The following is a 13,261-nucleotide window of genomic DNA, read 5'->3' as shown; positions in this document are numbered from 1 at the left end:
GGCTGTAGCAGCATTTAAGTAAACATGAAAGGCACAGGCCTAGAGCTTGTTTCCTGCATCCTCCTCCTCCTCCCTTTATGGCAGCCTTGTGCTGTGAGAGAGTCTATCATAGACTTTAAGGTCAGAAGGGACCATTTTGATCATCTAGTCTGACTTCCTGCACAACGCAGGCCACAGAATCTCATCCACCCACTCCTGTAACAAACCCCTAACCTATGTCTGAGTTACTGAAGTCCTCAAATTGTGGTTTGAAGACCTCAAAGTGCAGAGAATCCTCCAGCAAGTGACCCATGCCCCATGCTGCAGAGGAAGGCAAAAAACCTCCAGGGCCTCTGCCAATCTGCCCTGGAGGAAAATTCCTTCCCGACCCCAAATATGGCGATCAGTTAAACCCTGAGCATGTGGGCAAGACTCACCAGCCAGCACCCAGGAAAGAATTCTCTGCAGTAACTCAGATCCCACCCCATCTAACATCCCATCACAGACCACTGAGCATACGTACCTGCTGATAATCAAAGATCAGTTGCCAAATTAATTGCCAAAATTAGGCTATCCCGTCATACCATCCCCTCCATAAACTTATCAAGCTTAGTCTTAAAGCCAGATATGTCTTTTGCTCCCACTACTCCCCTTGGAAGGCTATTCCAGAATTTCACTCCCCTAATGGTTGGAAACCTTCGTCTAATTTCAAGTCTCATCTATTTGGGTAACCATTAAGGAAGATTACTACAAAATATGTTATCGGTGGTACCTCATACCATTTAAGTGAAGTAATATATATATAAATAATGGAGAGGATGGAGAGAAATAAGGACCTTTCTGCATGTATGCTGTGAATGCCCTAAGATAATAGAATTTCTGGAGAAAAGAACAAATAGAATTTTCAAGGTAACTAAAGTGAGGCCACCCACAAAACTCATAGTGAGTCTATTAGGTAACATTTTAAAAGAAGTTACTAACTTGGAGTAGGGCTCCTTGCTAACACAATTACTGCTAGCACCCAGCTGTGTAATAGCTCATTTTTGGAAAAAGATAAATACCCCATCATTAGTGGCAAAGAGAAATAAATTATGGGAAATCCTTTCCATTAAAAAAACGATGGACAGCCTTATGTCAGGCTCAAGTAGATTTTATATTATGTATGACCATTTCTGGAATTTGAACAAAATAAATACATAAACAAGAAGAAGTTACTAAACACAGATGGGACTTTTAAAGGTAGCAAATACAGCTTATGAATAGGAGTTGTTAATACTTGTATGGAAAGTTTATTTATGTTAATAATGACAAACAAAAACTTTTTTTAAATAGATGAGAAAATTCATATGATTTGCCTGTTTTGGGAATATCACAAAGCAAAATCTTCTATCTCAGGTTAAAAATCATCTTGTAGTTGTTACTGGCAAATCTGGGTATGGACTGCAGATATATAAATTGTGTATAATCTACATACAAATCCATCAGACTGTAAGCTTTGGGGGAACAGTGTCTTTCATTGTTTTTTGAAGCACCAAGAACTCTGTCAACACATTACATAATAATAAGTGATAAGCATATTCAAACATTAATTATAAATGGCAATTGATTGCAATGTGGAGAAGGCAGCAGTGTGTATCTTAGTGGTCACTGCTTTCTCAGAGGTGTGCTGTGGTGGAAAGGTGCCGACGTAGGTATCTGATAAAATCCGCTTGAGACTGAGGTAGAAGACGGTTGATAATGGACTTGGGGATCCATCCCTTAGAAAAATGAAACATATTTAAATAAGCAGGGCTGAAGATGTCAGGGCAACAAATTTTCCAGTTTCAGCTCAGTTTTGGAGAGAGGGCTCCATCCATGTAGGTGCAAATTCAGGAGTCTGGCAGCTTGGAGTCCGTCCTGGAGAATGTACCACCAGTGTGGGGGTGGGGAGCATGTGGATCGGAGGGAGAGGGGCACTTTGCAGGTGCAGAACCGACTGTGTCGGCTTTGTGCCCCCACTGCAGTAGCCCTGGCGTTGGGGTTCATAGAAGGTTGGACTAGAGGAGACAAGGACAGAGACCTAAGGTTATCCTGTGACTGGGCAATTAAAGCTAGTCTGAATAATGGCTGTGCAAGATGCCTCCTCTTGGTCCCTGCCCCAGTGGCAGCACAGGGGTGAATCATGCCCACATGGCACATCCCTTACTACTGAGGGCATTCTGTGCCAAAAAAATAAAAATTCTGTGCACAGATTCCCCCTGGACGCAGACTCAGCAGTGAGGTTGCACCTGACCCTGACACAGTGCAAGGACCAGGCCTGCCCCAGAAACACCCCAGGGCCCTGCCCCTCTGTACCAGGTGTATCAGGTGTGTGCTGGCAGGCAGGCTTGGCAAGGCAGGATCCAAGTGTTGAGGGGCTTAGTGTGGGGGGATCCAGGTGTGGATTGAGAGGGTTCTGTGTGGGGCAATCTGGATGCAGTTGGCTCAGTGGGGAATCCAGGTGTGTGGGGGATCTGGATGCACAGGGGTTTGTTGGGGGGTTCTGGGCGCAATGATAATGGGAATCTGCAGGGGGGGTCCAGGTGAAGGTGGTTGGGGCTCAGCACAGTGGTCTGGGTGTGATGGTGCAGGATAGGAGCCACCAGCCGGTCCTGCCCCCTACCCCACAGTGATTTATCTCTTTGCCAGTTGCCCTGGGCACCTGAAGCATACTGCTGGGAAAGGTTGCATAACTGCTCCTGTGGCTTTCCTTTGCTTCCCTGCAGAAAAATGACTTTCTGACAGGGAAGCAAAGAAATCTGCAGGGAACATAAATTCGGTACATGCACAGTAGCACAGAATTCCCCCAGGAGTACAGTGTCAGCTTGCACTGTGCGTTCCTTCTCTGAAACAAAGGAAAAGAGAATGCACCCATCCCAGGGGCTCCTGAGAGTATAAACAGCCTGGCTAGCTACCAGCATTAATGTGATGACACACCATGCTAAGGAACGTAAAGTTAGTGTCTGGCTATTACTTTACAGCGATCCATTCCCCAGCTCCCAGAAAGGATCATTGCCTTAGAGTCCTCCTCATACCGCAAGTCTGCCTCCCACAGGTGCCAGGAGCAAAGTGGTCATATATCCTAGCAAGGCAGCATGAACTTACCTTGAGGTCCATGCACAGGAGCCAGGTGAAGCGAGTCTGACGTTGGTCACCCTCCAGCGGTTGCAGAACAATGCAACTCAACCCAGACTCGGCCCTGGCAGTTGCGGGAGAAAAAGGAATTTAGCTTCTTTCCAATGAGAGACCGACTGAACCGTCTGCCTTGAACACTAAAGTAGTCCCAGCCACCTCAGGTTTGGATTAGCACATCTGCTCACACTGAAACCTGCTTACAAGCTCTCCATGACAACCCTTCTTATTGGACTGAGCCACTTGTGCATGAATTAAATACAAATAGATTAAAAGTACATTTATTGAGGTCTAATAATAATGCCACAGATGGGTAGTTCTTCCTGGGGGAAGAAGTTTGTCTAACCATTGAAGTATACAGGTATCAGCTCTCATCTTAATAGGCATCACCTCACTAGTAACATTTCATTTTAGATTCCTTGCCTAGTCCTTCCATGACATCTATGTAGGCAGACTCCTGCTGCTAATGTGTCTCTGCATGGCCACGTGGGCATTCCTGTACAGATGTTATTGTAGGGTCAGGCCTGTACTTTGCAAGTGAATTTAGTGCTCATAAACATAATGGAGTATACCAGCGATGCAGGCTAGAAACCAGGCATAGCACACTATACAGCCCGTCTAATGCACCTCAGGCCGAATCTGCATCAGACCCTATCATTCCAGTCCTGCCCCCTCTACCAAGACATCACATTCCTGAGCTGCACCTTATTATGTTTCAGATCTTCTCCTGATTAGAGACTGATATTGGTGTCCATCTGTGCACTTGATGGGCCCAAAAGAGGGCTGGGATCTTCACTTGTAATGGTGCCTTGTTAAAAATAAAATGTAAACACTCAATTATGTAACATCTTACCTGTCTTGCAGTTGCTAGGTGCTAACTGTTCAGAAGAGTGGTTTCTGTGTGGCCCTAGATGTGTGTTGTGCTGAACATATTTGTTTTCCACTGAAATTGTGCATTCGTGCTCTCACACACACGCACACAACAGCATCTATAGGGAAGATGTACCTCTTGAGTGCACAACACACATGCTAAAATAATGCATGCACAGTTTCTTGTTAACATTCAGAGCCTTCACCTGACTTGCCCCTTTTGCATGGGCATGAACTCGGAGTGGGTTGCAGTGCCAACCAGATACACAGTTGTCTCCTTCTTCCAGCAGTGCCGTACGCTGACAAAGTCCCTTTGACCAATGAGGTTCCCAGGATGCTGAGCAGTGATCTCATGAGTCAACAGGGTATCCTTCCCAATTCTTTGGAGGATCTTTAGCAAGAACACAAACCAAAGAACTGAATAGAAACTACTGGATTGGAAACTGCAATAACCAAACAGTCTGGAAAACATGGTCCCCTTCCAAACAAGCATAAGGAGTGACAACAGCCCTTGAACTGGCTGGCCATTTTGTTCCCTTAAAGGCACTAATGGTTTTGCAAAACAAATGCTTGTTTTCCTTGTTGCTGGCACCTTTCCATAGCTGTGGAAACCCATCTTTAAATATATTCTTGGTAGATCTTTGAGTAGTAGAGGTGGAATTTTCTAACCATCCCCCCATCTTTTTCCAAAGCTGCTATGATCAAGGCATATGTACAGTAGCAAAGGTTGGATTTCATGTCCCATTTAGAACTTGTTGCTTCCTTGCCTATATAGGTTTAATGATTGGGAAAGTATCAGCCTGTCCTAAGAGTTGGCAGGGATGGGGTTAACACTATCTTCAGCAGCAGAGGAAAGATCACAGCTGCAAGCGCTAAGTGCAGGGACTGGCAGGGTGGGAGAGCTTGACCAGCTGTGGATAATTAAGTAATCCTCCCAGTACAGTATAAGGGGGATGTGCTCCTAGGAACTTGGGTTAACCAATATTAGGAGGGATAGGCTGTGAGGGCTGAAAGAAGTGGTTAGTCCTACTGATGGAAGAAGAAATGTCATTAGCTAGCAACAGTTTATGGGTTAGGTACTTCACTTCCTTTAAAAGGGTGGGGAGTGTTTCTAATACTAGTGTGGAAGCTAGGCTGAAAGAGAAAGAATATACTGATTAGGAAATACTGTGTGACTCCACTAGCCTGAGTAGAAGCTCGCCAGGGACGTGCCTTGAGCTATAATGCAGTAGAGGTAACACTAATCTCTGACTAGCAAGTTACTAAACTTAGGAGAGCAGGAATTAGAGGCCAAATCAAAACAAAGTAGAGAAACTTAATTCTAAACTGCAATGCACTCAAAATTCACTCCCAGTGCTGTGTTTCTCCCTGCAGTACAGCAGCATTACTAGCAGTCCTGAGAAGAACAGAACATTTCTGGGAAAACATCCCAGGGTAGGAATAGTCAGATCTACAGCCTGTTAGCCAATGGGAAAATGCTGCTTCTGCTCTGACTAGTTATTTCTTTACTTCTGATTAGGTACTTGACCTCCTGTTAAGGCCCATCTCAGAATCCAACCCTCTGCTGTTTTTGGGGTGGGGAAAGGAGGTGTGTTTCTCTATTTTATTGCTGAAAGACCCTGTCAAAGATCTTTGTATAATCAGTTTAATTATCCAGGTAGCTGTCAGCATTCCAATAGGTTTCTGCTGTACATCTCTGACTTGTGAACTTTGGTTTACATGGACTTCATTAAATGACTTAGCACATACATTCATTTCATTCAGTTAATTAGTATTCTCTATGCATTAGTTCATGGGCCCTTAACTTGATGGTCTTATAAAGAAACTCTGCACACTGATGTCTGCAGGAGGGGCATAAAGGCAGCAGCTTGTTTCTGTATAAAAACTAAACTATTCCAGTTTACTGTTTGCTGTGACCCAATGCAAATATCTAACAGCTGATCACACAATGAGGGGATGACCCTCTCATTCTGATTCCATCTTTGAGCTCATGGGCCAGTCACTAATATATTGGACAATGATCAATATAAGTTTCCTACAATCAGGGTGCCCTAGGGAATTATTTTACTTCCTCTTTCTTGATGAATATGGTATCCAAAACAAAAAGCCCTCCCTCACACTCTCAAGTAAATCTTAACATATATATTAGTGTAGCACAACTCCTTGCTCCACTTTAACACCTGCTCTTTTACTGCATTTAGTTTCATGTCTATTCTCAGCAAGGTGCAATAGTTGTATGTAATAGGCTCCACCTCTTCTAAATAGCTGGAGTCCTTCTGTGCAGTTTTGTCTGTGGGTTTATATCCTGCCCTTTCAGGGAATGGCATTGACATTCAACACATTTCTCTCTTCTAAGATCCTATATAGGTTCCTGTGATCCTAGGTCTAGTTGGTAGGTGGAGAATCTTACCACGAGTACGTTCTGTTGGAGCTCCACTATCAGTATTGGCTGTCTGTGAGTTATTAAGTAAGGTTTGAAGTGTTAGTTTTGACCTACAAAGCCCTAAATGGCTTATGTCCCACCTATCGGAGAGACTACCTCTTTCCCTGTGACATACTGTCACAGCTGAGATCAGCAGAGGAGCTGGACTTGAAGCCCTGCTGGCTTATACAATACACAGAGGGGCTGCTGGCAGGGTGTTCTTAACAATGGCCCCATGGCATCAGAATTCACCCTTCCCCTTGGCCTGAAATACCCCAGCCTGCTGACCTTCAGGCCATGCTACAAACTTCAGCTCTGTATCTAGGCATTGGAAATGGAGGGGAGTGGGAAGCTGTCATAAATGGGGAATTACTTAGAGGGAAAAGGGGATTTGACCTCCTGAGTTGCCTAGCTTGCTGCTGGAGGGTTATACTGAAGGACACAGCTGCACTTTACCTATATTTGGGTATTTAATTTGCCTGTGTTTTCAATTCTGTCAAGGGTCCTGAGAGCATTTATATAAATGTAAAATAACTGCAGGAGGCTTTGGGACAGATTTGTGAGCAGGCAAGTCAGTAGCAGACGAGAAACTGGAGGCAATAGACTGTCCAGACTCATCTCTCCATTTACCTTGACTCGACTAAGGGTAGGATTCCACTCAGGCATTTGCTCCAGCTTCTCAAACAATTCATAGTATAGCTGGTCCACTGGAACGTCCAGCACTGTCTCCATTCGGAAGACTTTGCCGAGCCTGGGAAGAACTGTACTCAGCACCAACTCTCCTTTTCCCTGGGATGAAAGAACACCTGGCAGGGTAATTCTGACCACAGTGATGTAGGTGTGCTGGCATCAGGACCCAGGCCTATGTCAGTTAGCCTGCCCACACCCCCTGTCAGATCATGCACCTCAGGGCACTGAATCGCTCACTGACATAATGGGCCTTTCTAATAAATGATTTTGGTCCTTTTTCATCACCATTTGTTTTATAGATGAAAGTCATTATATTTAAATCACGTCATTGCTATTTGTTTATAAAATATTCACCACCAGAAGTTCATTCTGTGCTTGCTGTTTCCTTTCTAGCTAACGGAAACTATCCTAGTAAAGATCTTACTATATAAACACCTAAATAACAAAAACCAGAACACAGCCATGAACTGGTGTCTGTTAATTTTGTAGCATAAACATTCTGAACTTTCTCTGGGACTATGATTGACTGAGTTTTCCCCTCAAAGCCTTTTCATCTTGTCTATTTGTTTAATGTATTTGTGTGTGTGCTTAGCCAATTGTCTGTTAGAAGTTTCACCTGTTTCCTTTTACATTGACCATAATGTAGAATAGTTTCCTGTAAGCACTCTTGTTATCTACCTGCTTTTCTGTATCTTCACACATACCTTGTGCCCTGGCAGTCACACCCACTCTCCCCCACACACAGCCCCCTAGCCTTTCAAACTAATTCACCCATAGTCCTTTCCATGCACAGACAGGTGGAAATGTGATAAACACATTGCCGTTGTTCTTTTGACACTGGCCTTTTAGTCTTGAAAGGAGATCTGTGGGGGAGGGCATTGCTAGAGATAGTTATTAACAATAATCAGAGGGAGTGATCGAGATTGATTCCATCTAGCCCTTTCCCATTCCCCAAGATTTTCTCAGCATGGAAGCTTTTTTGGACTACTGGAGTAACAAAAGCAACAAGTGCAAGGACTGTACCTGGTAGGTTTCTGTCTGCCAGCCATTTTGCTGCTGCAGTATCCCTAAAGCCTCATGCAGGGCGGCTTCTCCTTGATTCACATAGGAAAGCTCCGTGTTTGAAAACCAGCTGGAGTTAACTTCAGAGCCATGTTTTTCACCCGCCGCTACAGGAGCAAGCGCAAAGTGCTTGTTCATGAATGTTCCAAAGCCTCCCTACTTTGCCCATATACTCTGGCCTTTGATAAGGCTACGTGATAGATCTGCTGTTTTATGAGTTGTGTGTGGAATTAGTGTGCACTGATGGGCCTCTCAGCTCAGGCCCAGGCTTGGAAGAAGATAGATCTGAATCTTCTCTGACTTTGGAGAAGTCCAGACCTGAACATCTTTGCTTGGGGAGGCCATCTCCAATATAACGTACAGAGCAACAGCCCATTGCCAGCTAGCCACTTAGGGTACGTCTACACTACGGGATTATTCCGATTTTACATAAACCAGTTTTGTAAAATAGATTGTATAAAGTCAAGTGCACGCGGCCACACTAAGCACATTAATTCGGTGGTGTGCGTCCATGTACCGAGGCTAGCGTCAATTTCCAGAGCTTTGCACTGTGGGTAGCTATCCCATAGTTCCTGCAGTCTCCCCTGCCCCTTGGAATTCTGGGTTGAGATCCCAGTGCCTGATGGGGCAAAAAACATTGTTGCGGGTGGTTCTTGGTATAGCCTCACCCCTCCCTCCATGATACAGCAGACAACCGTTTCGCGCCTTTTTTCCTGGGTGAACTGTGCAAACGCCATAGCACAGCAAGCATGGACCCTGCTCAGATCAAGACCTCAATCGTGGACGTTGTAAACACCTCGTGCATTCTTGTGCAGTCTATGCTGAACCGGGACCTGCAAAGCCAGGCGAGGAGGAGGCGGCTACAGCAGAGCGGCGACGAGAGTGATGAGGACATGGACACAGAATTATCTCAAACTGCGGGCCTCTGCGCTTTGAAGATCCTTCTGGTAATGGGGCAAGTTCTAGCCATTGAATGCCAATTTTGGGTCTGAGAAACAAGCACAGACTGGTGGGACCGCATAGTTTTGCAGATGTGGGACGATTCGCAGTGGCTGCGAAACTTTTGCATGCATAAGGGAACTTTCATGGAACTTTTTGACTTGCTTTCCCCTGCCCTGAAACGCCATAATATCAAGATGAGAGCAGTCCTCACAGTTGAGAAGCGAGTGGCAATAGCCCTCTGGAAGCTTGCAACGCCAGACAGCTACCGGTCAGTCGGGAATCAATTTGGAGTGGGAAAATCTACTACGGGGGCTGCTGTGATGCAAGTAGCCAAAGCAATCATTAAGCTGCTGCTACGAAAGGTTGTGACTCTGGGAAACGTGCAGGTCATAGTGGATGGCTTTGCTGCAATGGGATTCCCTAACTGTGGGGGGGAGGCGATAGATGGAACCCATATCCCTATCTTGGCACCGGAGCACCAGAGCACCCAGTACGTAAACCGCAAGGGGTACTTTTCCATAGTGCTGCAAGCAATGGTGGATCACAAGGGACGTTTCACCAATATCCACGTGGTATGGCTGGGAAGCATTCATGACGCTCGCATCTTCAGGAACACTACTCTGTTTAAACGGCTGCAGCAAGGGAATTACTTCCCAGACCAGAAAATAACAGTTGGGGATGTTGAAATGCCTGTAGTTATCCTGGGGGACCCAGCCCACCCCTTGATGCCATGGCTCATGAAGCCATACACAGGCAGCCTGGACAGTAGTCAGGAGCTGTTCAACTACAGGCTGAGCAAGTGCAGAATGGTGGTAGAATGTGCATTTGGCCTTTTAAAGGTGCACTGGCGCACATTACTGACTCGCTCAGACCTCAGCCAAACCAATGTCCCCTTTGTTATTGCTGCTTGCTGTGTGCTCTACAATCTCTGTGAGAGTAAGGGGGAGACCTTTATGGCGGGGTGAGAGGCTGAGGCAAATCACCTGGCCGCTGATTACGCGCAGCCAGACACCAGGGCGATTAGAAGAGCACACCAGGAAGTGGTGCGCATCAGAGAAGCTTTGAAAACGAGTTTCATCATGGCCAGGGTACGGTGTGACTGTTGTGTTTGTTTCCCCTTGATGAACCCCCCCCTTGATTGACTCATTCCCTGTAAGCAACTCACCCTCCCCCTTTGATTACAGCTTGCTTAAGGAAATAAAGTCACTATCGTTTAAAAATCATGTATTCTCTATTAAAAAGTCATTATAAAAAGAGGGAGAGAACTGACAAGGTATCCCGGGTGTGGTTTGGGAGGAGGATAGGAGGGAAGGAAAAGGCCACTAAAGATATTTCAAAGTAATGACAGCCTTTTGGTTGGGCTGTCCACGGGAGTGGAGTGGGCAGGTGCACGAAACCTTCCCCCACGTGTTCTTACACGTCTGGGTGAGGAAGATATGGAACATGGTGAGTGGTGAGGGTGGTTACACAGGGGCTGCAGCTGCACTCTGTGACCCTGCTGCTGTTCCTGAAGCTCCACCAGACGTCGGAGGATGTCAGTTTGATCACGCAGCAGCCTCAGCATTGCATCCCGCCACCGCTGATCTTCCTGCCTACACCTCTGATCTTCCTGCCACCACCTCTCATCTCGAGCGTCCCTCCTCTCCTCACATTGGTCCCTCCTGTCCTCACGTTCACTGGCATCTTTCCTGTAATTTGATACCACGTCCTTCCACTCATTCAGATGAGCTCTTTCATTGCGGGTTACTTCCATGATTTCCGAGAACATTTCATCTTGCGTCTTTTTTTTCCTTTGCCTTATCTGAGATAGCCTTCGGGATGGAGTAGGGAGGCTTGAAAAATGTGCAGCTGCATGAGGGAGGGGGAAAAAGGGAGAGAAGTATTTAAAAAGATACATTTTACAGAACAATGCTTATACTCTTTCACAGTGAACAACACTATTCACCTTACATAGCACATGTGATTTCACTCCAAGGTCGCATTTTGCATCTTAATATTGAGTGCCTGCGGCTCCGGTGTTAGAGATCTCACAGACTCAGGTCCGGGCAGCAGAATTCAGCTTGCATGCGGCCATGGTAAGCCATTGTCTTTCAGCTTCTGCAGCCTTCATATACACAGTGCCCTCCTTTCCCAAATACCAAGCAAAGCCCGTTCAGTGCTGCTGCTTTCCTGTTAACATGCAGCAGCAGAAACCACTCCCCCCTCATCCAATTCTCTGGGATGATTGCTTTACCCCTCCCCCACCACGTGGCTGGTAGCAGGGAAGATCCCTGCTAGCCAAATGCAAAAAAGCTCAGCGCCATTACCCCTCTCCTCTCCCCCCACTTGGCTACCTGCAAGAAAGGATTTCTTTTAAGCAACAGGCAAACAGCCCAGTAGGAATGGCCATCTCTGTCCCCTTAATTAAATTCCTGAATTTCAACCAGGTTACCATGAATGATATCACTCTCCTGAGGATAACACAGCGAGATAAAGAACGGATGTTGCTTGAATGCCAGCAATCACCGGGACTATACGCAGCTAGGCTTTGTCATGCAGTGATACCAGATTACTTGCTACATGCATGGCGTGGTCAAGTGTCCTACCATGGTGGACGGAATAAGGCTGCCTCGCCCAGAAACCTTCTGCAAAGGCTTTTGGAGTACCTCCAGGAGAGCTTCATGGAGATGTCCTCGGAGGATTTCCGCTCCATCCCCAGACATGTTAACAAACTTTTCCAATAACTGTACTGGCCGCGAATGCATCCCAAGTCCTCAGGGCAAATCAATCACTAAAAAACGCTTGCTTTTAAACTATGTTTTGTATTTACAAGGGTACACTCACCAGAGGTCGCTTCCATGGCTTCATTGTCTGGGATACTGGCTTAGGAGGGCTGGGAGGGTAATTCCGTCTGGGTGAGAAAAAGCTCCTGGCTGTTGGGGAGAACGGAGTGCTGTGTACTTTCTGCAAGCTCGTCCTCCTCTGCCTCCTCCTTATCTTCCCCGTCCACAGAATCCTCAGCCATGGCTGAGATTACCACCCCCACCTCGGAATCCATGGACAGGAGTGGGGTAGTGGTGGCGGACCCCCCCTAGAATTGCATCCAGCTCAGCATAGAAGCGGCATGTTTTCGGCCCTGCCCCGGACCTTCCGTTTGCTTATTTGGTTTTCTGGTAGGCTTGTCTGACGTCCTTAACTTTCACTCTGCACTGCACTGAATCCCTGGTGTGGCCTTTCTCCATCATAGCCTTGGAAATTTTTTCATATGTTTTTCATTTCGTCTTTTGAAACAGAGTTCTGTTAGCACAGAATCATCTCCCCATATAGTGATCAGATCCAGCACCTCCCGTGCGGTCCATGCTGGAGCTCTTTTTCGATTCTCAAGAGACTGCATTGTTACCTGTGCTGATGAGCTCTGCGTGGTCACCTGTGCTGGTGAGCTCTCCAAGCTGGCCAAACAGGAAATGAAATTCAAAAGTTCGCGTGGCTTTTCCTGTCTACCTGGCCAGTGCATCCGAGTTCAGATTGCTGTCCAGAGCGGTCACAGTGGTGCACTGTGGGATACTGCCCAGAGGCCAAAACCGTCAATTTGCGGGCACACTAACCCTAATCTGATATGGTAATACCGATTTCAGCGCTACTCCTCTCATCGAGGAGGAGTACAGAAATCGGTTTAAAGAGCCCTTTATATTTATATAAAGGGCCTCGTTGTGTGGACGGGTGCAGTGTTAAATTGGTTTAACTCTGCTAAAATCGGTATAAACGCATAGTGTAGACCAGGCCTTTAGTCAGTTTTCCCATCATTGATGTCAGAAGGCTATGAGTCCTAGTCATGACATCGCAACTGCGGCATAAAATATCTTTCAAGTAGAAAACCATTTAAACAGGTGACTTTTTAAGCAATAGCATTAATATCCAAATAAACTATCGCCAATATGCTGATTGGCCCAGTCACTTCAGGTAGCATCATTCCACCGACTATAACAAAATTTTCCTGAAATCAAACCACGTATATAAAACAAAATGAAAGGGCTCTTCTACAACAGCCTCACTTGGACAATGGCTCTCAAAAGCTCAGTGTTGACATATCGGCATCGGCATCTACGTCACAGTTTTTACCATTATAAGAAACTGTTTTTCAGTACAAGGTATAAAAACCATTTTCAG

General features: G+C 45.9%; 1 protein-coding gene across 1 annotated transcript; it reads right to left on the bottom strand.

Moving 5' to 3' along the window:
• Window positions 1-1,634: 1,634 nt before the first annotated feature.
• On the bottom strand, window positions 1,635-11,992 carry LOC127054521 (steroidogenic acute regulatory protein, mitochondrial-like). The gene is made up of 7 exons (XM_050960757.1): window positions 11,939-11,992; window positions 10,863-10,963; window positions 8,135-8,224; window positions 7,052-7,210; window positions 4,206-4,390; window positions 3,103-3,196; window positions 1,635-1,736 (listed from the first exon to the last, which is right to left on the bottom strand). Exons 1-7 carry the CDS (start codon window positions 11,952-11,954, stop codon window positions 1,635-1,637), a joined length of 747 nt encoding a protein of 248 aa, XP_050816714.1. The 5' UTR covers window positions 11,955-11,992.
• Window positions 11,993-13,261: the final 1,269 nt, after the last annotated feature.

The sequence above is a fragment of the Gopherus flavomarginatus genome, chromosome 6 (genome assembly GCF_025201925.1).
Source record: "Gopherus flavomarginatus isolate rGopFla2 chromosome 6, rGopFla2.mat.asm, whole genome shotgun sequence".
Classification (NCBI taxonomy): Eukaryota; Metazoa; Chordata; order Testudines; family Testudinidae; genus Gopherus; species Gopherus flavomarginatus.
The sequence above is the reverse complement of the archived record's forward strand: the minus strand, read 5'-3'. Positions and strand labels throughout refer to the sequence as shown.

What these genes read in the sequence shown, in the direction of transcription:
- LOC127054521 (XM_050960757.1), bottom strand. An exon ending in TGTTCTCGGAAATCATGGAA is followed by an intron (nt 8,225 to 10,862) that starts GTAACCCGCAAT and finishes TCAAACACGGAG; the next exon opens with CTTTCCTATGTGAATCAAGG. An exon ending in GGCAGACAGAAACCTACCAG is followed by an intron (nt 7,211 to 8,134) that starts GTACAGTCCTTG and finishes CTTTCATCCCAG; the next exon opens with GGAAAAGGAGAGTTGGTGCT.